We start from the raw sequence: 27,449 nt of genomic DNA, 5'->3' as shown, positions 1-27,449 counted from the left end.
AATGGAGCCGGGGAGAGGCAGTGCTGGGAATATCAATCAGAGCCACTTGGATCCCCAGCAGGGCGCACAAACAGCCAGGGCTTCGGTAATTAACAAAATCCCCACGCAACTCCCTGGCCGAGTCAGGGCCAGGCCAATGCGGAGCTCCATGCTATGCTGCAGAGGCACAGCAACAGGCAAATGGGGACCCTGCCGGGGGCGTAGGGCAGAGACTCCCCCACACAAAGCATGAGGGAGGGCCTGATGGCGGGGCACTCCCAGGCAGCTCTTTCTCTCAGCAGTGTGTGGTGCTAGCTGAAGGTGCATCCAGAAGCATGGCATGGCAACAGCATAGGGGCGCTGTGAGCGTGGCACACTGCATGGAGTCGATGCACACAGATCTGACACACACACCCCCCGGGGGCACAGGCTCCTTCCACGGGCTGAGCCCAGAATCAGCCTTTAGGACAGGGGTTCTCAAACTGGGGGTCGGGACCCCTCAGGGGGTCGCAAGGTTATTACATGGGCAGTCACGAGCTGTCAGCCTCCACCCCAAGCCCCGCTTTGCATCCAGCATTTATAATGATTTTAAATATATAAAAAAGTGTTTTCAATTTATAAGGGGGGGTCACACTCAGAGGCTTGCTATTTGAAAGGGGTCACCAGTACAAAAGTTTGAGAACCACTGCTTTAGGCCATGTTGAGCCAGAGCCTGAGTGACATCTGTGCCCTGCCGGCTTTTTGCCCAGGGCCCCACCCTGCCGCATGCTGCTGATTGGGAAGCTGCATTGCAGATGGGTCCAGCTCTGCTCCGCTCATCCCAGGCCCTGTGAAAGATCCCCAGCCACGCAGCAGCTGCCTCATGGGATGCTGCCCCTTGGCACAGCTGCTCCAGGCCCTGGGGATGTGACTACGATTGGCAGCTTTGCAGCCATTTGCTCTGACCTGCAGGCACTCATAGAGCACTAGGCCAGAAACCCATTCTTCCCAGCCCCTAGGTCCCAGGGGCAGCAGGAGGATGACAGCCCCAGCACCCAGCTCCAGAGCAGAAGGGAAGTAACAGCCAAAAGGAAGTGGAAGTGGAACTGTTTTGGGCCCCACACTACAAGAAGGATGTGGATAAATTGGAAAGAGTCCAGCGGAGGGGAACAAAAATGATTAGGGGACTGGAACACATGACTTATGAGGAGAGGCTGAGGGAACTGGGGATGTTTAGTCTATGGAAGAGAAGAATAAGGGGGGATTTGATAGCTGCTTTCAACTACCTGAAAGGGGGTTCCAAAGAGGATGGCTCTAGACTGTTCTCAGTGGTAGCAGATGACAGAACAAGGAGTAATGGTCTCAAGTTGCAGTGGGGGAGAGTTAGGTTGGATGTTAGGAAAAACTTTTTCATTAGGAGCGTGGTGAAACACTGGAATGCGTTACCTAGGGAGGTGGTAGAATCTCCTTCCTTAGAAGTTTTTCAGGTCAGGCTTGAGAAAGCCCTGGCTGGGATGATTTAATTGGGGATCGGTCCTGCTTTGAGCAGGGGGTTGGACTAGATGACCTCCTGAGGTCCCTTCCAACCCTGATATTCTATGATTCTACGAAGGCTCCAGCCAGCCTGGGACAACATGCTCTGGGCAGCTGGAACTGCCTGTAGCATGGCTAGGATCTCTGGGGCAAAGCCAGTCCCCAGGCAGCACAGACATCAGGGGTAACCTGTCCCACTAATAGCACGGCTGCAAGGATCTCACAAATCCTGATGGGCCCCATTCCCAGAGAATTACACAGAGACTCAGCATCACCCCCCACACTCCAGAGTACAGGCCGGGCAAGAACTCCACACTGCCTCCCATCCGGGGTACAGGCTAGTCACGGCCCCCGCAGCACCTCCTGCCTGGAGTACAGGCCGCGCATGGCCCCAGCAGAGCCTCCTGCCCAGGGTACAGGCCGCGCATGGCCCCAGCAGAGCCTCCTGCCCAGGGTATGGGTAGGCCAAGAAAGCATTCACAAGAAGACGCAAAAATAAACAGTAACAATTTTTTATAATATATCAGAAGCAGGAAGCCTGACAAATAATCAGTGGGGCCACTGGACGATCGAAGTGCTAAAGGAGCACTCAAGAAAGACAAGACCATTGCAGAGAAGCTAAATGAATTCTTTGCATCGGTTTTCAAAAAAGGATACCCAAAAGGCTAGCTCTGATGTGGGTAACAAATCTAAAGTGTTGCCCCACATTGATGTCGCAGTACAAATTGAACAGATTAATAAACTAAACAGTAATAAATCACCAGGCCCAGACCTTCAGAACCTGAGAGTTCTGAAGGAACTCAAATATGAAATTGCAGAAGTACTAACTGTGGTATATGTAACCTATCACTAAAACAAGCCTCTGGACCAGATGACTGGACAGTAACTAATGTAATGCCGATTTTTAAAAAGGGCTCTAGAGGCAATCCTGGCAATTACAGGGCAAACTTCAGGACAGACAAATTGGCTGATACTATAGTAAACAACAGAATTATCAGACACATAGATAAACACGATTAGTTGAGGAAGAGTCAACACAACTTTTGTAAAGGGAAATTGTGCCTCATGGATCTATTAGAATTCTTTGAAGTGGCAACAAGCATGTGGACCAGGGTTAGTCAGTGGATATAGTGTACTTGGACTTTCAGAAAGCCTTCGGCAAAGTCCCACCACAAAGGCTTTTAAGCAAAGTAAACTGTCATGGGATAAGAGGGAAGGTCCTCTCATGGATCAGTAACTGGTTAAAAAACAGGAAACAAAGGGCAGGAATAAATGGTCAGTTCTCAGAATGGAGAGAGGTAAACAGCAGGATCCCCCAAGGGTCTGCACTGGCACCAGTGCTGTTCAACATATTAATGATCTGGAAAATGGAAATCACAAAGTTTGCAAATGATACACAATTATTCAATACAGTTAATTCTAAAGCTGACTGCAAAGAGTTCCAAAGAGATCTCACAAAACTGGGTGAGTGGGCAACAAAATGGCAGATGAAATTAAGTGTTGATATGCAAAGTCATGAACATTGAAAAAAATTATTCCGACTATACATATACAATGATAGGGTCTAAATTAGCTGTTGCCACCCACGAAACAGATCTCAGAGTCATTGTGGATAATTCTCTGAAAACATCAATTTAGCAGTGGTCCAAAAGGCTAACAGAATGTTAGGAACCATTAGAACAGTGATAGAAAATAAGACAGAAAATAAGATAAAGCAACTATATAAATCTATGCTGCACCCATACCTTGAGCATGACGTGCAGTTCTGGTCACCCCATCTCAACAAGGTTATAGTAGAACTGGGAAAGGTTCAGAGAAAGGCAACAAAAATTATCAAGGGTGTGGAACAGCTTCACTACAAGGAGAGATTTTGGCTGTTCATCTTAAAAAAGAGAAGACATGGGGGGGATATGACAGAAGTCCATAAAATCATGAATGGTGCAGAGAAAATTATTAGAAAAGTGTTAGTTACCCTTTCCCACAATACAAAAACCAGGGGTCATCCGAGGAAATTAATAGGCTGCAGGTTTAATAAATAAGGAAATACTTTTTCACACAACACAGTCAACCTGTGGAACTCATTGCCATGGGATGTTGTGAAGGCCAAAAGTATAGCTGGGTTCACAAAAGAATTAGATAAGTTCATGGAGGATAGGCCTATCAATGGCTATTAGCCTAGATGATCAGGGGCACAACCCCATGCGCTGGGTGACCCTAAACCTCTGACTGCCAGAAGCTGGGAGAGAAGATGGGGTGGATCACCCTCCAATTGCCCTCTTCTGTACATACCCCCTGAAGCATCTAGCACTGGCCACTGTCAGAGACAGGATACTGACCCAGTATGGCCGTTCTTATGCCACAAGGAACGGGACACTCAAGTGTCCTGCACACCTCCATAGGCACCTGCCTGCAGTGGGCACAAGAGTGCAGGAACCAACCCCTGGGATAAGGGGCAAGGGAGAGAATGGATCCCACAGGGCAGTGGTCAGGGACTGAGTGTGAGGGCAAAGCAGAGGGATAGCTCCCTCTCCTGCTGGAGCATGGCTCCTCGCTCCCTCTCCCACGCAGACCCCACTGCAGTATCGAGACCTGGTCAGTAAGTGCTCCCAGAGGCAGCCCCTCTGCATGCACGCACCACGCTGCCCTGCTGGGTGCGAGCACTGACCGTTGCTGATCCCGCTGCACCCAGTAGGGTGCATGGAGCAGTTCCAGGCGTGTGCTGGCACGCTGGAGCTCCCTCGTGGCAAGTAGTGTGGCCAGGTGCCCAGTTTTCGACCAGAAAATCTGATTGAAAGGGGGACCTGACAGCGTCCGGTCGGATCTATTGACTGGACACCCAAAATCCAGTTACTGTGAGCAGGGGAGACAGGGAGCTGCCAGATCATCACCCACTCCAGCCTTTACTCAATCAGGGCCACCTCCTACCTTCGTTGTGCGGCTGCAGCTCCCAGCCCCGACCCAGGCAGGCGGAGACAGAAGCAAGCAATGGGGTGGGAGGGAAGAAGGGGAATGGATGGGGGCGGGGCCTCAGGGGAAGAGATGGGCAGGGGTGGGGCTTTGGGGGGAAGAGGCAGAGCAGGGTGGAGCCTCAGGGGGAAGAGGCAGGGCAGGGGAGGTTCCACCCCTGCTGGAGTGTCCAGTTTTTAAATATTGCCGGGTTGGCAACCCTAGTGGCAAAGCTTGATTCCAGCACAGGGAGGGGCCGGATGTCTGCGACAGCCCCCATCATTCACCAGCACGGCACAGCCAGCCAGGGACATGCCATGTTCCCTCCCAAGCCACCCTGCCCTGGCCTATCCCACGGGCAGGAAAACAGGACTCAGGCACAAGGAAGCCAGGGCACAGGAGAGGAACTAGCCCCAAGGCACAGGCACAAACCCCAGGGATGGGAGGAGCGGAGCCTGACCCAGGGACGGGGGTTGCTGTGGGGAGCAGCCCTGGAAATTTTCCCCAGGTGCAACTTAGGCTCCACGGTGTGGGGGAGGCACCTCAAACTATTGCTGCCCCTTGACTGCACAGGACCGGGCCTTGTAATGCCATTTCTAGGCTCACCTGCTACGTCCTCACATGGAGAGAGGTTGGGGTGGAGGATAATGTGGATGTGGTTGGGGTGGTGGATAATGTGCCACTGCCCCCAGCTGTACTATGGGAGGATGGACTGCGGGGGGGAAGCGGGGGCGGGGGAGGCAGAGCCCCCTTTTGTTCACTCCCCCTCCCCGCGCCTCTGGGCCTTATGGAAAACAAGACACAGCATTCAAAAATATAAAACTTTATTGAGGGCAAATTCAATGGGGGCAGTCCAGGCCCATGGCAGACCCCATCCCCATGGGACACACAGGCTACAATGCAACAGGGGGAGCCAAGTCCCATGGGACACACAGCCTACAATGCAATGGAGGGGGAGGGGAGCCCAGCCCCAGGACACACAGGATATAATGCCAATGCTGCAGGTGGGAAGCGCCCCCCCTCCCCCCATGGGCAGATCGCAACAGGGCCCACAGAGCAGGAGCCCAGCAAGATGAGGCAGCCAGGCAGGATGTCCTCAAGGCCTTGAACCCTCCACCTCACCCATCACCTCCACAGCCTGGCTCCCAGATTTGCGTTCTCCCCCCAGCCCCCCCAGGTCCCTCAAGATGCAGCCAGGACCTTTGCTCTGTCCCCTCATGCAGCAAGACACACCTAGCCCCAACTCTCAGCAGTGACCCTGCCCTGAACCTCAGCACAGCCACCTCCTGCTCCCCAGCAGAGACACCCCCCTAAGTCCCGGCTCCCCTCGGCACAGCCACCTCCTGCTCCCCAGCAGAGACACCCCACCACCACAGTCCCGGCTCCCCAGCCCCGACACTCGGCACAGCCACCACCTGATCCCCAGCAGAGACCCTCCCCAGCCCTGACTGGCACAGCCATCTCCTGCTCCCCAGCAGAGACCCCAACTCCGCGAGCCCTGGCTCCCCATTCCCGACACACAGACAGCCCTGGTGCAGCCCAGCCCCCTCATTTATGGTAACAAGCTGTGCTCTGATCTCCTCTGCAGTGGGCTTAGCAGAGGCTGCAGCATCAGCTCCTGCAGCTCCAGAGACAAGCCTGATGCTCAAGCTGGAGCAAAGGGCCAAGCACCCCAGGCAGCGAGGGTTGGCCCTGGGACACAGGCCAGGCTCCCCACCCCAGGCAGCCACACCAGGAGCCGAAGAAGCTTCTCTTACAGATTTGCTTTGCCCCTCCCCCAGAAGCCCAGAGCTGGCACTTCAGAGGCTGCTGCTAGCAATAATGGGCTGGGGCTGGGCACAGCACCCCTGACCCAGGCAGGGCAGGAAGTCAGCTCCTTGTGGGACCAGCAACAGGCAGGCCCCAGGCAGCCCAGCGCAGCTGAAGCAAGCGCGACTCACGGGATGGGAGGGGTGGGCACTGCCATCTGCTGGTGCTGGCAGGCCTGGTCTCTAGCCCAGTGCTTGGCTGCTACCGGGGCCCAGGGGCTGCGGATCCAGTCCATCCACACCCCTCACCCAGCACATGCAGGGTTCCTTCCCGTCAGGGGAACCCCCAGCAATGTAGCTCAGCAGCTACCACCCCCATCAGCCACAGGCGGCTGCCCACAGGTCACAGTGCTTCAGCCCCTGCCCTTTCCTGCCCCAGGAAGGAGCCATGGCTAGGTGCTCCATTAGTCCTCTGCCAGCCCCCCAGGCCATTCCCGTGTGGCCGGGGGTGGGTCCATGCTCATTCCCACACCTCCGTCCAGATGGCGCCCCGATGCAGAGGGGGTGCGTCCGGCGGGCTCAGAACGAGCTCTCCTACCTGCTTGTTGGTGTATTTCTGGGGGTTGGTGCGGTAGCTGTAGTCAGAGTACTGTTCGGAGCCCGTTGAGTTGTTGTCCCCAGTGCCCACAAAGGTGTTAGTGGCAGGCAGGTCCTGCACCACCTGGTGCTTCTTAGAGGCGGAGGGTGACTGGGGCTGCAGCTGGATGGAGGGCAGTGGGGAGTTGGAGCGGTAGTGGCGCCCCAAGTCCGGGCTCCCGGGCGGGTAGTTGAGAGGCAGGTGGATGCGGGGGCTATCACTGACAGAGTCGTTCATGAGGTTGAACTTGAGGGACTTCTGCAGCCCTGTCTCCTCCTCATCCTCGGACGGTTTGGGCGGTTTGGGGGACTTGCTCTTCTTCACTTTGCCCTTGCTCTTGCTGCTCTTGTTGCCCTGCTTGGGGGCGTACAAGTCCTTGGTCTCCTTCTTGCCCGCCTGGTAGCCGCTCTTGGCCTCCCTCTGCCGGCAGTAGCGCACCAGCACCACCAGTACTATGACCAGGGTGACGGCCACGATGCCGGCAATGACGCCGAAGAGGATGTTGCTGCGCTGCTTGCCGCGCTCGTACTCGGGGTCGCCGGCAATGTCGATGTCCAGCGGCGTGTCCAGGCTGTGTCCCAGCAGGGTCTCCAGCAGCGTGCGGTTGGCCAGGGTCTCATTGATGTAGAAGTGCACCAGTGCGGTGCCGTGGCGTGAGGGCTTGCCCCTGTCATTGACCCGCACCACCAGGCGGTGCAGGCCGTGGTGCTTGCGCAGGATCTCCTTCTCCAGCGTGATGTCCCCGCTCTGCGACGAGATCTGGAACAGCTCGAAGGGGTTACCCCCCGTGATGCTGTAAGTCAGCTCTGCATTGACCCCCGAGTCAATGTCCTCGGCCTTGACCTTGCTGACCTGCTGCCCAGGGCTGGTGTGGGGCAGGATGTGCTTGTAAGAGGCATTGGAAGGGGAGGTGATGAAAGGGGCATTGTCATTCTCGTCCAGCACGTTGATGGTCACCCCCACGTAGGCGGATCTGGGAGGGTCCCCGCCATCCACAGCTTTGAGCCGAAAGGTGTACGTGCTCTGCTGCTCCCGGTCAAAAGAGATGCTGGAGAGGATCGTGCCAGTGCCATTCTGGATGACAAAATCCCCGTTGTCCTGCTCCACTGACAGCTGGATTCGGGCGTTGTTGCCCTTGTCAGCGTCAATCACTGTCACCATGCCCACCGGACTCAGGGGAGGCATGTTCTCCATCACTGAGAAGTTGTAGCTGCTCAGCATAAACTTGGGGTCGTTGTCGTTCCTGTCCACGACATTGATGGCCACAGATGCAGTGCCCTTGAGACTGGGACTGCCCTTGTCAGCTGCCACCACCAGGAACTCGTAGCGCTCCCTCTGCTCCCGGTCCAGCACGGTCTTCACTCGGATCTCGCCTGAGTCAGGGTCGATGGAGAAGACGCCCTTGGAGGAGGGGTCCATGACCAGGGAGTAAACCAGCTTGGCATTGGAGCCGCTGTCAGCGTCGCTGGCGCTCACCTCCACCACCAGGTCATCAGGTGCATTGTTCTCGGGGAAGGCCACCTCGGTGAGGCTTTGGCTGAAGACTGGGGCGTTGTCATTCACATCCACCACCTGCACCTTGAGAGAGTTGGTGCTGGAGAGGGGCGGGTTCCCCGAGTCCACAGCCACGATCTCGATGGTGTATTCCTTCACCGCCTCGTAGTCCAGCGGCGTGGTGGTCTGCAGGAAGTACTTCTTCTTGCTGTCACTGCCCGTCTCACTGGCCTGTCTCAGCTGGAACGGGACATCGCCAGCAACCACACAGGTGACCACAGCGTTCTCACCCTCATCCCGGTCAGACACCTGTACCAGAGCCACAGCCGTCTCCACAGGCACGTCTTCAGAGATGTTGGCCATGCCGTCCTGATGGGTGACAAGGCCAATGCCCCGGATTTCAATGGAGGGGGCGTTGTCATTCATGTCCTTGACGGTCACCACCACCTGGGTGCGGGCACTCTTGGGATTGGCCCCCTTGTCCTTAGCCAGGACAGAGAACTTGAGGATATTGATGTCCTCCCGGTCAATGGGCCCCTGCACAGTGATGAGGCCCGTGGCCCTGTCCAGGCGCAGCAGGCGGCGCACCATGTCCGTGGCCTGGTGGAAGGAGTAGTCAATCTCGGCATTGGCGCCCTGATCTGAGTCGTTGGCTTTCACCTGTGGGAGGAGGAAGAGGAGGACAAGGTGAACAGGAGCAACCCTGTCCATGTTGCTCCAGTGAAACTGGCCTGACCGGTTAGGCTGCCTCAGCCCCACTCCCTGCTGTCCTGCTCTGGCATGCAAGGAATTCTCCATGGGAACCAGCCAGCCAGCAGGTCTGACACCCAGCAACAGGAAGGAACAGCCAGGAACTAGAATGCAGCCCGTCCAAGTGAGTCGGCCACACCCTGCTGGGCCCTTGCACACCTCTTTGCTAAAATGAACCCTGATTCACCACCGCCACACTGCAGTGAAGCTAGTTACATGCAGCCAAAGACACCACCCGGGAAGGCTGGGTTAGAACCCACTGCTTCCCATTCTGGGCTGCTGCTCTGAAGCCACGCAGGCAGCCCAGTGCCTGCTCCTGGGCCGTCCTGACCCAAAGCCAGTCCAGAGGCTGCTGCAGTTCAATGCAGACAGCTAGTGATTCTCAGGGCTGGGACAGCAGGAGGCTGCAGATTGGGATTGAGGAGCTCGAGCGGAATTGAGTGTTGGGGGAGCCCAGGACAGGAACAATGGGAGGCGGGCTGAGGTTCCGTACTGTGGGGCAATGGCAGAGCTGGGGAGGAGCTCAGGGCTGGGATAGCATGGGGGGGTGGCAGGGAGCTGTGGGTCAGGACTATGGGGACCAGCGTAGCTGGGGAGTGGGGGAACCGAGGACAGAAATAGCATGTAGGGGGGAGAGGCTGGGATTGAGGGGCAGCAGCAGAAGTGGGGGAGGTGGGTCCCAGGGCTGGAACAGCTCCAGATTGGGGCTGAGAGATGTTGGCTGAGTGGAGGGACAGAGGAGAGCTGCCCATACGCTGCATGGCTCTATTCCCCACACACACACACACACACACACACACACTCACACTCACACACACACACACACACACACACACACACACACACTCACACTCACACTCACACACACACACACACACACACACACACACACCTCCTGGTCAGGAGTTCTGCATTCACATAAGCCTGTTTCCACATTTATTATTTGCTTTCTAAAGAATCAGAGGTTTGTCTAACATTTGCTTTCCTAATCAGCTCTCCAAGCGGGCTCCTCTCTGCCCCATTTGCGGCTCTGCCGTTATCTCGCTCAGCAGATTTGGATGGAGAACAAAAGTTGTTAAATGTAAATTCCACCTTTTACCTCCACTCCCTGAGCTGAGGAGTCATTTTCTTCCTGAAAGATAAAAGCTGAGCAATGGCAGCAGCAGAGCTGCAGCCCATTCTCCTGTCGCTTCTGCCTTATCTGCCTCCAACTTTCGCTCTCTGAACAGTGAAAAATGAATTCTTAAAATTCACATCAAAATTAGCGAGCCGAGCAGCCGAGCGCTGGCCGCGCTCCGCTTATTAAGATGGCAGCTGCAGATAAACAGATGTCAGCTCCCATCAGCTCAGTGCCCCTTCCACCAAATCCACAGAGACCCACCCCTCAGGGCCCCCAGCCAATCAAGATGGGCATTAGGATGCCACGCTTGGGCTCAAAATTCTCTCTGTGGAGTCTGTGGCATGCAAGCGGCCTTTGGCTGCCCCGGGGCTTCAGAGACAGCCATGCCACGTTTTGTTTGTGCATGTACAAGAGAGTCTGCACCATCCCACATCTCCCCGGGGAGCAGGCACTTCCCAGGGGCTGCCAAGCCAAAGGAGCCTGCTTTACTCTCAGAGGCATCTAATGCTGCTGAAAGGGAGACTAATTTCCTGTCTGTAGCCAGCATTTAGCACAGCTAGGCAGTGGGCAGGCTTCCCAAGCACAGCGCTGCCAGTGCCCCTCTATCCTGACCTGCAGCCCCTGCTAGCCCAGCCCTGGCCTTCCCCCACTTCTTTTCCATTCCTAATCTTACCAACTTACAAAACCTAACTAACAAAACCCCTGCCACTTGTGATCATGCCATGCCTGAAACCAGGTCCCCGGTGGTGCCTCAGCACATTTCCAGACAGACAGACTGTGAGGCCTTTGGGACAAAGACTGTTCTTTTTGTTCTGTGTTTGTACAGCATCTGGGGCCACAGGGGGCTGAGCCATGACTGGAGCCGATGAGAGATACTGTAATACTCCTAATAATGTACAGTGCCTACTGCAATGTGGGCCTGGTCCGTGACTGGGCCTCCTTAGTGTTCCCATAATACACCTAATAAATAATAATCATAGTAAGTAATATAGAGACACTCCAGCTGCTCCACACCCCCCCTTTGAACACTGATGAAGAAAGTGGGAAGCTGGCCTGGGTGGTGCAGCTTGTGCGCGATGCTTGGTGCCCCGCTGCATGCTCACCTGAAGGACGGAGTGCCCCACGGGGCTGTTCTCCGAAAGCTCCGCCTCGTACAGGGCCTTCTCGAACTTGGGGGTGTTGTCGTTCATGTCCAGGATGGTTATGCGCAGCAGGGCGCTGCTTGCCCGTGGTGGGCTGCCTCCATCCTGCACCTTGATGGTCAGGTCATAGGAGTCCCACTGCTCTCGGTCCAGGTTCCCCATGACAATCAGCTGTGGCTGCTTCTCATCCTGATCCTCAGCCACCTGTAGGCCAAAGAGCTCCTGCGCCTCAGGCCCAGCCAGGAGCTCGTAGGAGGCCACCCCATTGGCTCCTGCATCACGGTCCATGGCCAGGGGGATGGGGAAGAGTGCCCCAATGTTGGTGTTCTCAGGAATGGCCAGCGTGATGACGGGTGAGGCAAAGTTGGGCGTGTTGTCGTTGATGTCCAGCACCTCGATCTGCCCCTCCAGCAGGCGTGGGCTGCTGTTCATCTTCAGGTCCGTGATGGACACCTCGAACTCCAAGAAGCAGCGGTCCCCTGGGAACTGGCTCTGGCACTCCCGCAGGCTCTCTCGGTCGATGGAGGTCTCCGTGGTGTAAATGTCCCCAGTCTTGCCATCCACACGCAGGTAGGGGGCCCCCACTTCCAACTTGTAGAGGTGCCCCACGTCAGGAAAGCCGTAGTCGGCAGCCAAGCTCCCAATGAGTGTGTTGGGCGGCTGTTCCTCCTGCACTTTGTAGACCACGCGTGTCCCAGCGCCCAAGATGGGGAGCTGCAGGAAGAGCCACAGGCCCAGGCAGGCTGCCAGCCACGTCATCCTGTGCTGGACAGGGGCTGCAAGGAAGCAAAGACACCACAGATTAGGGACAGCATGCTCCATCCCTTGGGCCTCCTCGCTCCCCACAGGCCCCATTCGCTGCCACTCCATGTCCAACCTGGCTAGGAATGAGAAACCCCAGTCCTATTGCCAGCCATGAAGCAGCTGAGCACTTCCCTGCTCCACACACTCACCTCCCTGCTGAGCTAGTCACAGGAGCTGATTTCCAGCAGCCCTCTGCAACCCCCCAACATCGGTGCCCAGGGGAAAGGCTCCTGCAAGCCCTGCCTGCGTAAGGACACAGGCACTGAAACCCAGCCCCACGCCTGTCCCTGCCCACCAGCTAGTCACAGTGCGAACAGACACTGTACCCAGGTAGATGCACGCAGGGCATGCTGCAGAGGGCTTCCGCCTGCAGTGCACAGCATGCTCTAGCCAGAGAGACAGCCTCGAGGCGCAGACCAGAGACCCTGCATCCCCCACAGCACTCCAGCAACATGCTGTAAGCGAGCAGGTGCCTCCACCCTGGCACTCCAGTGACACGCTACAAGTGTGCAACCCCCCCAGTGCTGCAGTGACACATGCTACGAGCGCACCCCATCCCCATCCCCACCCCCACCCTACAGTGACTCACACTATGAGTGTCCCCATCCCGGCACTGCAGTGACACGCTGTGAGCAAGCGCCTCCCCTCTCCCTCCCCCCCCCGGCACTGCAGTGACACATGGTATGAGCATGCACCCCCTCCCCCTGGCACTGCAGTGACACACTGCATCACGTGCTCTAGCCAGAGAGACAGCTTCGCGGCGCAGACCAGAGACCCTGCCCCCCCACCCCCCGCCAGCGCTGCAGCGACATGCTGTGAGCAAGTGCCTCCACCCGGACATTGCAGCGACACACTACAAGTGTGCAACGCCCCCCCAGTGCTGCAGTGACACATGCTACGACCGCACACACACCCTGTGCTATGGTGACTCATGCTATGAGCTTCCCACCCACACCCCGGCACTACAGTGACACGGTGCCCCCCCCAGCACTGCAGCGACACACGCTACAAGTGCACCCCCCCCCGTGCGGCACAGACACCTGCTACAAGCGCACGCTTACCCCCCATGCTGCAGTGACACAAACTGCGCCCACACACACACAGACCCAGTCCTGACTCCTGGCCCCTGGGGGCTGCATTACAGCAGACAGGAGAAGAGACTCTCAGGGCACTGGGGCCACCCCATAAAGCAGCTCCTAACCTCAGCACTGCCCCATGTGGAGTGCAACCCCCACAGCACTGCTGTGCTGGCCCCGAGCTGGGCTCCCTGGCTACACAGGGCAGGCTGGGGCCCCACCCCTGCTCACACTGGTACGAGCTGTGGGCATACACCAGGTGGGGGGCAGAGAGGCAAGGTGAGACCCCTCCCCTCCTCATTATCCCGGCCCCACAAGATACACAAGCACAGTAACCTCCCCCCAACACATAGAGACAGTCTGACCACCTCCAACACACACACACCTTGCCAACAAACACACACAGTCTGACCCCCACCAACACACACAGTAACCTCCTCCAACACACAGTCTGACCTCCAACACGTACAGTGTCTGACCCCCACCAACACACATACACACACACAGAGTAACCTCCCCCAACACACACAGTCTGACTGCCTCCAACACACACACACACACAGTAAACTCTCTCCAACACACACACACAGTCTGACCCGCGCCAACACACACAGTAACCTACCGACTACACACACTGTCTGATCCCCTAACATACGCAGACTGACCACCACCAGCACACACACAGTAGCCTCCCCCAAACACACACTGTCTGACCCCTCCAACACACATAGTAACATCACCCCAACACACACACACACTGTCTGACCTCCGCCACGCACACACACACACAGTAACCTCCCCCCAACACGCACACACTGACTCCCTCTGCACATATACATACACAAAATAACCTCCCCCCCTACACACACACACACTGTCTGACCCCCCACCAAACGCGCACACACACACACTGTCTGACACCCTCCATGCACGCACACACACACACACAGAGTAACCTCCCCCCGACACTCACACACTGTCTGACCCCCACCAACACACCGGAGCGTCCCAAGAGACAGAGGGCTTGACTACCAATACAGATCCAATAAGCAGCCCACAGTGAAAGCCATGTACCTGACACATACACGCATCAACTTCCTCCCTAGAAACAACACAATCCCAGCCAAGCACCTAAACGCAAGCACTATACAAACTTGCCAACCTCTAGCATGACTGTCCAGAACCAGAATCATGGCCCCACACCCCCTATTTCCCAGGGACCCACATACAGCACTGCTCCCCGCAACCCATCACCCTGCCCATGCCCCAGCCTCACGCCTCCACAGAAACACCTCCTGTGATGAACAGACATGCAATGCCGTACTCCTCCCTCCCCACACTGCAGCCCCCAGCCCCTCAACACTATCCACTACGCACCCCACACAACCCCAAACCTCCACCATACACACACCTCCCACCTCAACCCCGAAACACACAATTCCCTCCTCTCCAGTTCTTCCTGGTTCAGTTACTGCACTAAGAGCCAGCATCTCCCCCGGGCACAAGGCTTGAACCCCTCACTCCTCCCCCATGACATTCAGCCCCCCATCCTGGCTGCTACCTTCAGCTCTAAGCTCCGAGCTCTTCTCTGAACAGGCAGGCTCTGCAAGGGAAGGGCCGAGAAAACAGCAGGAGATGCCCATGAGAACAACACCCCACTCCCCTACAGAGTTCCACCTCCCCTTCCCTCAGTCCCAGGCACACCCTTTGGGGCTGCAGCTGAGATAATGGCAAGAGAGATGCCTACCTGGTCCAGCCCCTCCAAGCATGCCTGGCCTCACTGCCTTCCCTGAAAATCAACCCCACGAGCAGTGCCAGGCCCCAGTGGGTCAGAGCACAGGACCCTTGGCAGTGCCCTTCCCAAACCTCACCCTATCCAGCAGGGAGCGTCTCCGAGTGCCCATAGGATGGGGGGCATTGGGGAGGGTTACAGCTGCCTGGCAACGAGCACAGCCCCTAGAGAGATGCTGCAGCTTCAAGCCTGTGGGAGGCAACACCTGAGCAATGGGAACCCCAAGCACAAGGATCCCTCCAGCCCAGAAGACCCCTCTCCCATGTAAGCTCCAGACCACCCCCCACACGGCAAACTCCCCCAGCCCTTCTCTTTCCACCCACACACTCAGTAAGCTGCCCCCCAACACAGAGCCAGCCCCCATGCTACCCTTCCCCCACATATGGCCAGCCCCACTCCCCCACACATAGCGAGTTGAGTCTCCCTCCACAGCACAAAGTGATCCCATGGGGTACTACCCCACTCCCATTCATTGTGAGCTCTCCTCCCCCCCACCCCAGGGAATCCCTCAGTTCCCCACCCCCACTCTGCTACATGGTGCTCTGACCCTGGGTGGGCCCGTGCTCCCCTGAATAAGTGAGTGGGGCAACAGGCAGTGCCAAGAGCAGCTAGGGTGCCACACAGTTTAGCGCAGTCCTCGAGCCACTAGCTCACAGCCCATCACAAGTCCCTGACCCCAGCCCAGCAGAGGGGACCCTGTGCAGCCCCTCCTCTCCTGCACAGACCACAGCCTCTTCCACAAGCACAGATGACAATCGCAGGGAAGTCTTAGCAGCCCTGCTCCCAGGCTCCCAGCCGTGGGGCCTGGCTCTCCCTCCCTGGAAGAGCTGTCCCGCTTTGCTAAGTGCCTTTCACGCAGGACTAAGAAATCCACCCCTCCCTGGCAGCATGAGTGAGACAGGGGGCTCTGGGATGGCAGGAGCATCCAGCCCAGGAGCTGCCCATGTGTGGGGCAGGCCCATTTGTCCTGGCAAAGTGTGAGAGCAAAACAAGCCCCTCCCAGTAACAAGGCAAGGGACATCAACACCGAGACTCAGCCCTGACCCAGGAGAAGCACATTGCCAGGCACAGAGAAGAAACAGAGCAAAATCAGCTTTGGTGGAGAATGGCTCCCAGAGGAAGGCAAAAGGCTGACAGCAACCACAGTATGCCACATGCCTGGACCGCAAGTGTGCGTGCCCTTCTCAGGCACCCTATTGCTCGGTAGTATCTTAGAAAATGGCCGCGTATGGAGCAAGACAAACAAATACTATCTAACCACCGGGCCTGGGGGAGTCCCAGTTGGACAGACCCCAAGAGTCGGTCGGGATCTATTGAGTTCCCTGGTGAGGCCCTTTTGGAGCTGCAGCTGGGCCTGGAGCTGCTCCCAGAGGTTGTTTCCCCATATTTGTTTATTCTAGGCATGGGTTCCAACTGTCATTCCCATTGGGTGAGGTTTGGGGCAAAGGTGAAAGTCATAGGGTAAGGCAGTCCCTGTGCCTAGCAGGCAACCTGAGTCAGCCATTCCTAGGCTCCGGGCCAGGTGTCTCGCAGGGCTCTGCACCCAGCAGCTTCCACTGTGACCACTAGTGGGGCTGGGCAAGCCCAGCACTCACCCTGCTACCTCTCTCACTGCAGCAGGAGCCAGAGGCAGAACATGGACCAACACTCACTCGCAGGACAATTCACCTTGGCCTGAGCAGGCGCTGTATTTTTGCCTCTGGTCCCCCACCATCCTCTGCTGGTGCAGAGAGGGTGCGTGAACAACTCCCACTCACTGCATGGCTCTGAATGACATGCTGCAGAGCTCCAGCCTGAGAATCATGACCAACAGCGCGGCCCCTTGGGCACAGTGAAGCTGTCCACCAATGGTAAAGCTCATCTGTTCAGGATGCACTGGAACCAATTCCTCCAGGAGCTAAGGACTGTACCAGATCTCCCCAGCTTCTGCTCAGAGAGCCAGGCACGCTCCTACAACCCACCTGCACCGCTGAACACCGGGAGCAGTTACCATTTACAACCCAAACCACTCCACTGCACACACAACTCTCCCCCAGAAAGAGGGTGAGCAACAGAGCAAACCACACATGGCATCACTCAATGCACCATCAGAAGGTGCTCAGATACTGCTGTGATGAGGGTGGGATCAGAACCTCTACAGAATTACACCCAAGGCGCTGTGTACAGAAACATGAGGGTTGCAAAGTCCAGAACTCAAAAGTTAAGAAATGCCAGAATTAAGGTTCCCTGTGGGACCTTCATTAATCCCCTTTGTGCGTGGGCATTAGGAGACAGTCTTGGATTACATGCTCACATACTGTTGTTTCCACAGGACCCTGCCTCATTCAGGGCACATAGTGGACAGTGCTCCATGTTCAATACTTCTGTTTATCCTCATCATTCACTGCATGGCCCCAGGTCTTATTTACTGCACACCACTCAAACCATGACCTGAATAAAGAATAATTCATTTCCTCCGGGGCTTTTCTATATTGCTCATCACTACAGCATCTGAGTGCTTCACACACATTAATGAATGTGTCTTCACAATGCCTGTCAGGTAGAGGGGATGTTGTCCCTATTTTGCACATGGGGAAGAGAAGCAGAGAGTTTAAGGCCAAAACTGCCAAAGGTGTTGAACAAATTTTAGATGCCCAAATCTGAGAAGGCCCAATCTTAACATTCGCTAACATCTGGTACGGGGTAGGCAACCTATGGCATGTGCCAAAGGCGGCCTGGGATACCGGCTGCCGGCCCCCTGCCAGCTGGGGTTCCATCCGCTGGCCCCGTTTAGCCGACTGCCGGCCCCGAGTCCCAGCCACCGGTCGGGGGGGCTCTGCTGTCAGCCTGGGGTCCCGGCCGCCAGCCCAGGGCTCTGCAGCTACCACCAGCTGTGACCCACTGGCCCCAGCCTGGGGCAGTGAGGGGTGCAGACAGGAGCAAGAGGGGGCTCAGCAAGAGGGGGCTCAGCAACAACAAAAATTGTTCCAGCGCCACTGTACTGGGATATTTTTAAGTCTTGATTTGCTGCTGACATCACTATGACGCCACGTGGAACAGCACACTGCGTTTGATGTTGAGATTAGAATGTACATGCAAGAACTGGAATCAGAATTTTCAGACAGATTTCAAGATTTCCAGTGATTTGGCCCAATGCTTTCTTTTATAATTAAACCTGAAAACTTCAACAAAAGCGACTTGCATCTGTCTGTATTTCAGTGGATGGGTGTTGAAGATTTCCGAAATGCAGCTCATTCAGTTAAAAAGCTCAGAATTGTGGGCATCTAAGTTTGGAGTTCTGTGGAGTGTACTTGAAGTTACCGAGAGAGATTGTTGAGCCTCTGTACTGACCAGCTGGACGTCCCTGTCAGTGAAATTTAACTGTTTGAAGAAAATTGCATTTGCAATGCTTTCAGCATTTGGATCCACATACCTGTGTGAACAGGTATTTTCACACATGAAATCTGTCCTCTGTCCCTCTTGGAGCTGGTTAACAACTGATCACTCAGAAGCCTGTGTGCAGCTTAAAGTATCCAAATACGTGCCAGACATTGGAAAACTCAGCAAGGAAAAGCAAGGGCAAAGATCACACTAAACTGATAAGATCTGCATTTTAATTTAATTTTAAATGAAGCTTCTTAAACATTTTAAAAAGCTTATTTACTTTACATACAACAATAGTTTAGTTATATATTACAGACTTATACAAAGAGACCTTCTAAAAACATTAAAATGTATTACTGGCACGCAAAACCTTAATTTAGAGTGAATAAATGAAGCCTCGGCACACCACTTCTGAAAGGTTGCTGACCCCGATCTAGTATGTTCAAAGCACAGCTCCAGTGGACTTCAGCTGCAGCTGTGAGCACTCAGCACTTCTGCAGCTTTGGCCTAAGGTGTCCTAAGCCAGATGCCCCACAATGAGAAACACCTAAGTTGCCACCTGTGCAGATTCCAGTTTACCCTACACCTCATGCAGGCTACAGACCCTATTCCAGAGAGAGGGAGAGACCCCAGTCCTAAAGGCAGTATTCAACTGCCACAGTGAAACCATCCTTTCTCTTCCTGCAACCCCTCCCCCCACTACCACCTCACTCCCTCCCCACTCTCCAACCTCTGCAGCAGAGGAGGCAGGGGCTCCACAGAAAGCAGCCTCCTTCACTACACAACCCTGATTCATCCCTAGAGCAGATCCGCCCTGTGCACTGAAGGAGACAGGGGCCCAGTGCAAAAAGCAAGTACGTGAACACATAATTAAAGGCTGTATCATAATGCATAGGTACAAGAGGACTGAATTAAGATTACATGCAAAATTAATTCAGGCATTCCCTAATTTTGAGTGCTTGACTTTGCAACCTTAATGTTCCTTTGCAGATGTTATTTCCTACTTTTAAAAAACTTAACAATTGAAAAAAACACTAATTTCCTTGTGTAAAACTGTACCGACACCAACGTGGGTCATCAGTGGGTCTGGGATCCTTAGCACAGTCCTCCACCATGTAAGCTAACATTCACTGATAGCAGTAGTAGGTTGTCAACCTCAATATGGACCTACCACTAGAGGGGGCTGGAGACATACTTTACCAGTGGGTTTCACACATACTTGCTGAACAGTAAAGTTGAAACCAAGGAATCCTGGATTCAGTCCCAGGTTCTGGAGGGGAGTGTTCTCTAGTGGTTACAGATCTCTCTGCCCCATTTCACCTTGTCCCTCTCCCTGCTGCTATCTCCTGTCTTCCTGCCCCTACTTACTCCCAGCTCTGCTCCTAGCCTCCCACTCCAGAGTTCATGGTCCTGCCACTCTCCCCCCATTTCCCCTTCCCTGCTGCCATCCCCCGCATCTGTCCCCAGCTCCTGCCATGCTCACACCCTGATCCTATTCCCCCCCCGCATGGCTCCTGCCCCCTCCCTCCACTACCTTGTTCTGTCCCCACTGCCATCTTCCGCCCCCCATTCTGTTCCATCCCTTCTTATGAGTACCTGCCACACCCTTTTCCTCCTCCTGCCTGGACACAGCAGGGGGGCACTGAGGGCATAGGACAGACAGCTCCCCTGCTCCACAGCAGCCTCTGGCCTTTGGGGGAGAAACAGCAGGGAAAGTCCTGCTCAGGCCCTGCAGTCCTAGGCTGTAGCATGCTCAGTTCAGACAGAATCTTTGAGATTTTAGAGGCTGAACCTCTCTCTACTGAGCATGTGCACACTAAGATTTTTCAAAGGCTTTTCACTTGACCAAATTTGGGTGTTTTTTCCCAGGAACAGCAAAAGGCACCTCCCCAGCATTGGAGTGACCCCCTTTCAAGCCTTAACCCCCAAGCATGGTGGTGACAGAGCTTCTCAACCCAACAGCAGTGGGAACGTTTCTAACATGGTCAAACATGGTATTTCTCAGAAATGGCTGAGCCCTTTGAGCTGAACCCTTCCAAAAGATCCAGCCGGAAGGCAGACAGCGAGTGTGAGAAATTCCAGCCTGAAGATTTGGCGTTTGGTAAAATCATACCAACAAGCAACTAAAAACAAGATCTCATCCTGGCAGCCATAGCTACAGGCAGTGCTGCCTGGCCAAGTAGCCTGAAACAGGGCAAGGGAGAATCACACCTGTGCATCCCACCACAGCAAGTCCCTGCCCAGGGCTCTCAGGCCCACCCCCACCACAGCAGCTACAGGCAGCAGGAACCCCCAGACCATTCCTAGGCACAGAGGGAGCAAGATTTGCGAAGCAGGCACCAGCGGCCTGGAGCCTGACACCCACAGTCACATTACACTATGCACGAGATCGCACCTGCCCTGCCTTGCCCACTTGCCCCAGAGCCGGGGCACTTCCAGCACTGACCAGCCCTCCCAACCTTAGCCGCGCCAGGCTGGAGCTGTCAGGACTTAGCACAGCCTGGCCCTGGGCAAGAACCCTGAGGGAGCTGAGTCCCAGAGGGAGGCTGGCAACTGGGTAGTGACTCCAGAAAAAAGGGGGAAAGGGATTAAAGGGGAAATGCCAGGTCCGGTCACCCCCCCCCCTTCCCACTACGCACCCAGGGGCAAGGCACACGCGCGCGGGGAGGGGCACACACTCTACAAGCTCTCGGGGAACTAATCCCTGGCCAAATCCCAAAGCTGCCGTCATGGAGCTAGGGCCAGGCAAGGAAAGCGGTGGATAAGGGTTCGCTTGGGCCATTTAGAAAGGGACACCTGCTTTCCCTGGTACCTTCTCGTTCACAGGCACACACACACGCAGCGCTAGTGGCACATACACAAACCCCATGCCAGTGGCGCTCACACACAAACACATCACACACCCCATGCCAGTGGCGCTCACACACAAACACATCACTCACCCCATGCCAGTGGCGCTCTCACACAAACACATCACTCACCCCATGCCAGTGGCGCTCACACACAAACACATCACACACCCCATGCCAGTGGCGCTCACACACAAACACATCACACACCCCATGCCAGTGGCGCTCTCACACAAACACATCACTCACCCCATGCCAGTGGCGCTCTCACACAAACACATCACACACCCCATGCCAGTGGCGCTCTCACACAAACACATCACTCACCCCATGCCAGTGGCGCTCTCACACAAACACATCACTCACCCCATGCCAGTGGCGCTCTCACACAAACACATCACTCACCCCATGCCAGTGGCGCTCACACACAAACACATCACACACCCCATGCCAGTGGCGCTCTCACACAAACACATCACACACCCCATGCCAGTGGCGCTCTCACACAAACACATCACTCACCCCATGCCAGTGGCGCTCACACACAAACACATCACACACCCCATGCCAGTGGCGCTCACACACAAACACATCACACACCCCATGCCAGTGGCGCTCTCACACAAACACATCACACACCCCATGCCAGTGGCGCTCACACACAAACACATCACACACCCCATGCCAGTGGCGCTCACACACAAACACATCACTCACCCCATGCCAGTGGCGCTCTCACACAAACACATCACTCACCCCATGCCAGTGGCGCTCACACACAAACACATCACTCACCCCATGCCAGTGGCGCTCACACACAAACACATCACTCACCCCATGCCAGTGGCGCGCGCGCACACACTGTGCCAGCGGCGATCGCGCGCGCGCGCGCGCGCTCCCACTCCCTTTCTGGCACTTACAGCAGCATTTGCCCGCACCCGAAGCAGGCTTGGTTTTCCTGGGGAAGCTATAGGGCAGGTCGGGAGCTCGGCGGCCAGTGGGGAGCGATGCAGATGAGCCCGTTTCCGCCACGGTGGGCGATCGGGGAGGCGCTGGTCTCCTGGCGGGCTCTGGGCAGCCTCTCCCGGGGATGGAGGCAGCAGCACAACAAGTGTCAGGAGCCGCGTGCGGCGCTGCTGTCCGGTCAGGCGACGCCAGGGCACTGCAGCGCGCAGCCCGGCAGCCCTTTCGCTTCGCCAGCCCCGGGCCCCGGCCCTGAGCAGCCGGCGAGAGCCCCTGGCGCAAGCAGCTCCACCCCTCCCGGCCCTGGCTCGGGCTAGGGCAGCTCCGCGATCCACCCTTGGTGCCGAGGAGAGGGGGAGCTCCCCGCCCAACAAGCCACGGGAATCTCCAGGGACGAGACGGGTGAAGCCCGGGAGCCCATGGCGGGGACGGGGCGGCTGCGCCCCCAATAAGGCTCCGATCCCCGGGCAGCCTCTGATCACGGCTCAGCACAGAGCTCAGCACAGAGCCTGGAAAGAAAGTTGGTGGCCGCACAAGCGGCGGAAGGGCAGCCGCTCCTGGCCCCTTCTCCCTCGCCCGGCTGCCGGGAGGCGCGTCCCTCCTTCGCTGGGCGCAGCATCCGCCTCGCTACTCAGCATCGCTTCTGGGCTCCACTCCCCCTTCCCGGGCACCCAGCTGCCCCGCACTTGGACGCAACCCGCAGCCCCAGCAGCCAGCGCAGCCGCCTGGTCCCCGAGACCCGGCCCCCGCCTCGCTCCCTGCCCGCGCGGACCCGGCCAGGAAGACCCGCGCACTCCCGCATTCCGACACACACAGAGGCATCGCTGTGGGGCAACTGGGGGCTCCCGGGTCCAGCCGCGCTGGGGCACCGAGCACCGGGCAGGCTTCCGGCTGCGGCTCTTACTTGGTTGCGGGGAGCGCCGTGTGCGCGGCTCCTCCGGCTTCTCCATCCCCTGCCCCTGCCGGGACCGGCTCCGCTCCGCGCCTCCGGCTGGTTCCCCACGAAATAGGCGGAATCCCGGGGGACCCGGGGCGGCCGGTCGGGGCTGCGGCTCCCTCCCGGCTCGGCGAGCGGGGCTGGCGCAGCCGTGTCCGTCGCAGTGTCCGGCTCTCGGCGTGTGTGAGGCTGTGCCAGGGACGCACCGAGCCGACCTAGCCCCCTCCCCCTTGCTGCTCCGCCTCTTGCTGCCGCCAGCACCGGGAGGTGGAGCCCGGCGGGGCGGGGGCTCAGCGGATCCGCCGAGTTCTGCGGCTGGGAGGCAGTTGGAGCCTCTAGCTTGCGCTGCGGTGGGTCGGAGCCGGAGCTACCCGCCTGTTCCCCTGCGAGCAGCCGGCCCGGGCCGCCACCTGCACTGCCCGGCCGGGGGCGGATCGGTGCGCGCATGGCTAATCTCCCCAGGAACCAAGCCAGACCCCAGCCCTGCGCTAGCGCTTAGGGCAGAGCCCCGGAGCGACCTCCAGTTCTCTGGGGACTGAGCAATGTGTCCCCGAAAGCCTCGCTGGAGAGCGGAGCCAGCGCCCAGTTGTCCACCACTCCGCAGAGCTCCGGCCCCGGGGCAGCCCAATGGCCGGCGCGTCCGCGGCTGCCCCCCCCAACCCATCCCGCCTCTCCGGGGGCCAAGGAGCTGCCCGGCCCGCCCAGCCCTTCCCCCGTGGGAGCGGGAGGAATTGGCCCCATGACTCCAAGGCAGAGCTGCGCTCCTGGAGCTGCTTGAGATGCTGCCCACGGCTCCCAACGAGCCGGTGCGCTCCCCTGGAGCAGAGGAGCCCTATGAGCAGCGCACGCGACCGGTCCCTCACCCGCAACAGACCTTGCGCGGCTGCCCTTCTCCCCCACAAGCCCCTTCCCACCCTGGGCTTCCCTGCCAGCCGGAGCCCGGAGCGCAGCTCAGTGAAGGGGCCAGAGCCAGGTGTTGCCCATGGAACAGCAGGCCAGAATTTGGCTTCACTAGCCCGCTGGGGAGCTAGGAGAGGGGTTGGTCGAGGCCCTGCCACCGGCCCCTGGTGAGTGTGCCCCGCCGCTCTCAGCCCAGCCAGCAGCCGCCCCTTCAAGAAATGCAGCTAGGGAGGAGCCCAGGGATGCTCAGCTCCTCCCAACAAACAGCTCTGGCTTCCGCGGGCCTGCTGTGGGCCAAGGCGCAGAGCTAGTATATGCCCCGTTCCTGAGTCAGTGACCCTGGGCCGGCGGGGACAGGCTGCCTGGCTGCGGCTTGGAGCCCTGCCCCAGGTCCGGGGGTGCCAAGGTGGCAAAAGAGCAGGTCACTGAGCCGGTGTCAGCACCCTGGTGAGTCACGTACGCTCTTCTTACAGGCGTCAGACCCCCGTTGGGCAGAGCTGAGCAGCTGCAGGTTCCCCACTGACAGTGCAACTCCCCCCTCCCCCACTACAGGGCTGGGTCAGGCACCTTGTTTGCACTTCTTGGAACCTCTTGTGTATGGCAGCCTGATGGGGGGAGGGGAGACAATTCCTTGTCAGGGCTACGCCCCACAGCCCGTGTGCTCTAGGGCAGTCCATTCCCTGTGCCAGCCGCTCCAGTGACACCTGGCCCCTCTGCTCCGTTAATGTGCGAGCGAATTGCCTGCCTTTGCAGCCTGGAGTCAGTCTCTGCAGCATTCAGCCGAGCTGCGCGGGGACTCTCCTGGCCAAGGGCGGGGTGGCTGACCAGACAGGCTAGGTGCTCTCTGGTGCCGAGTGAAATCTGTAGGCTGGGGGCTCGGAGCGGTAGGGCGGGGGGGAGGAGGCAGTTCTTCACATCCCTGCCCAGGAGCGGATTGACAGCTAGATTTATTGCCCAGGGATGGAGCTCCTGCTCCGCTCTCCCGCCGCTGAGGGCGTGGGCGGCACGGAGGAGCCCTACTTCCTGCTGAGCTCCATGAACCTGTTGCATGCACAGCACAGCCCCCCGCCCCTCTCCTCGCACACTTGCTGTCACCTCGCCTTTGATGACCCACTGCACCATCTTTTAGAGGCTGCTTTTTCCTTCCATGGAGCCGGCTCCGGCAGCCCTGGCCGTGGTTCAAGGCTCCTTCTCCGAGGAGGAATCCATCCGCCTCTTCCTGGCTGAGTTTCAGCGGGCGGCACCGAAGCGTGGTTCCCTTCCTGGTGGGCAGGGGAGGGAGGCAGAGAGTTGTCAGGAACTGGTTCCTCTTGGGGTGGGGGTCTTGCCCTCCCAGGGAACTCAGAGGCTTTCCTGGATCTTTTTAATGGCAAACTTCTCTGCTCCTGCCCAGCTGGGCCAGGTTTTTCTTTCGTGTAAATTCACCTGCAATCCAATCAGCAGAAGACATCAAAATCGGAGGAGACCAGACCCCCTGAAGGTCAATGCCCCTCTGCAAAGGGAGCTGGTGAAATCAGAGCTGGCTGAGAGCCAGGGATTATTTATTATTATTCATAACTGTATTATTAAAGAGAGGGAATAACAAGCCTAGAGACAGAATGCAAACAGCTGCCTTCATTATAGGGCTTCAGAGAAGGGGCCAAGATCCAGAAGCAGAGAGAGGCCGATAGTCTGAAGCACTGTCTTAGGTGAGCCCTGAAGATTCAAGATGGGTTCCATTAAGAGACACTATGGAACCATGGATATAAACTCAGGGCAGAAGCCCCAACATCTGAGATATGTTGGTGTGACGATGGGACGCAGCAGGGAGCGGGGAGTGTTGACCTGGGAATGTGCGCTGGGGATGGGAGACCTGAGATCCTGTCACCTGAGCTGGGAGGGGGAGGTAACACCTCTGCCCAGGAATGTGAACACAGGCTGCAGAAGGGAACCTGCTGGGGGTGGTTTAGTTTCAGTTTGGTGCTGGGTGGAGGAACGCAGGGAACCCCAGGGCTGGGGTCTAAGCTCCCTGCTCCCCCAGAAGGACTTGACTGAGGTGTCCTGGTTGTACCCACAAGCTCTGTTTTGGACTGTGTTCCTGTTGTCCAATAAACCTTCTGTTTTACTGGCTGTCTGAGAGTCTCAGTGAATCCCAGGAAGAGGGGTGCAGGGCCTGGACTCCCCCACACTCCGTGACAGTTGGAGGCCCATATTTTCAAAAATATGTGGCTAAATTGCATGTCTGGTTCCCAAAATTGTACATTTTGTACAAATTGTACATAAGGGAGGGAGACTGCAAATGCATCCCTGCTTTGACTGCGCATTTGCACAGGCCTGGAGGGTGTCTGCAAGTGCCTATTCACACATGGCCCCAACTGTAAAAGCATTGAAGAAATAATGTGATGGAATCAGGACTCATTTTTTTCTGGTCTGTCCCCAAAGTCTGGAGCCCAGCACTGATAGGAACCATTCCCTGAGGTGTCATTGCCTGGGTGACAGGGGATGGAGCACTTGATCCTGTTCTGTTCATTCCCTCTGAAGCATCTGCCACTGCCCACTGTTGGTTAGATGGACCCAGTATGGCCATTCTTATGTAATGCTGCTTCCGAGGCCAGGGGTGACATACATGCATATATGCCATCCTGTACAGAGACCTGGGTGGGCATATCACCATGGGCACCTCTTCCAACATATTGGACACGTTCTCCAGGTGTCTGCATTGGAATGGGTTCCACCAGTCACTGTGCTCCTTTGTGCTGCATGCCAACCCGTACAGTGCATTGCACTGCCCGCTGTCTGGGTGTGCAGTGCCAAGTGCAGGTGCCACCCTGGGCAGGGCCTAAACCAGGTAGCCCAGTGCAGCACCCTGGCTGGGAATCTGACCAGTCAGCTGAGGCTTATCAGACTCGATGAGCTGAAGCCTGGGTGACAGTCAGACCAACGACCCGATGTCCTCTAAGAAGGGGAGGTGTCAGGATAATTCCATAGCATAGGGCATCGGCACTGGCAGCACGAGAGTGCAGGGGAGGCAGGGACATTTTTCTCTCTGTGCCAATTGGCATTTGAAAATGGGGCCAAGCAAGGTGCTGGTCATGTCCCATGGGGAGCCCCTGCCCTTTTGCCCACCCCACCTCTTGCCTTCACTCCCCTTTCCTCCTCCCATCCTGGTGCTAGTGCTGGTCCCAGGCCAGGCAAGTTGAACCATTATGAGGGAGTCCCCCAAATCCAGGACATAGCATTTGGTTTCCATCTCCGTCCCCAAGGACCCCTCTCAATAACCGCCATGGAAAATCAGTCTCCCAGGCCCCTGGCCCAGTTCACCCTCCAGGAGGGTGCTGAGGCTGCAGTATGGCCCAGGCAGGATACCCCAGGCTGGTCTGCTCTGGCATCACACAGAGACAGCTGCTCCTCAGGGCCACTGGGGCCTTGTCAGAAGAACAAAGCCTGCAAGTGAAGAG

General features: G+C 57.0%; 1 protein-coding gene across 6 annotated transcripts in view; it reads right to left on the bottom strand.

The window, feature by feature from the left end:
• The window catches only part of PCDH1 (protocadherin 1), a 129,544-nt gene extending 106,145 nt beyond the window's left edge, over window positions 1-23,399 (bottom strand). For 2 of the 6 annotated variants that reach the window (XM_073356195.2, XM_073356197.2), the window contains exons 1-3: window positions 23,080-23,398; window positions 11,290-12,104; window positions 6,784-8,976 (exon numbers count right to left, since the gene is read on the bottom strand). In XM_073356195.2, the coding sequence (XP_073212296.2) occupies window positions 6,784-8,976; window positions 11,290-12,104; window positions 23,080-23,125 (3,054 nt within the window). In that variant the 5' untranslated portion in view covers window positions 23,126-23,398. Of the gene's footprint in view, window positions 1-2,752; window positions 2,852-6,783; window positions 8,977-11,289; window positions 12,105-12,281; window positions 12,592-22,132; window positions 22,748-23,079 lie in introns of those variants that run through there. The other 4 variants (XM_073356198.2, XM_073356192.2, XM_073356193.2 and 1 more) reach the window with 4 other exon arrangements.
• Between the last annotated feature and the right edge of the window lie 4,050 nt (window positions 23,400-27,449).

The sequence above is a fragment of the Lepidochelys kempii genome, chromosome 8, assembly GCF_965140285.1.
Source record: "Lepidochelys kempii isolate rLepKem1 chromosome 8, rLepKem1.hap1, whole genome shotgun sequence".
Taxonomy (NCBI): domain Eukaryota; kingdom Metazoa; phylum Chordata; order Testudines; family Cheloniidae; genus Lepidochelys; species Lepidochelys kempii.
This window is presented reverse-complemented; position numbering and strand designations above follow the sequence as displayed.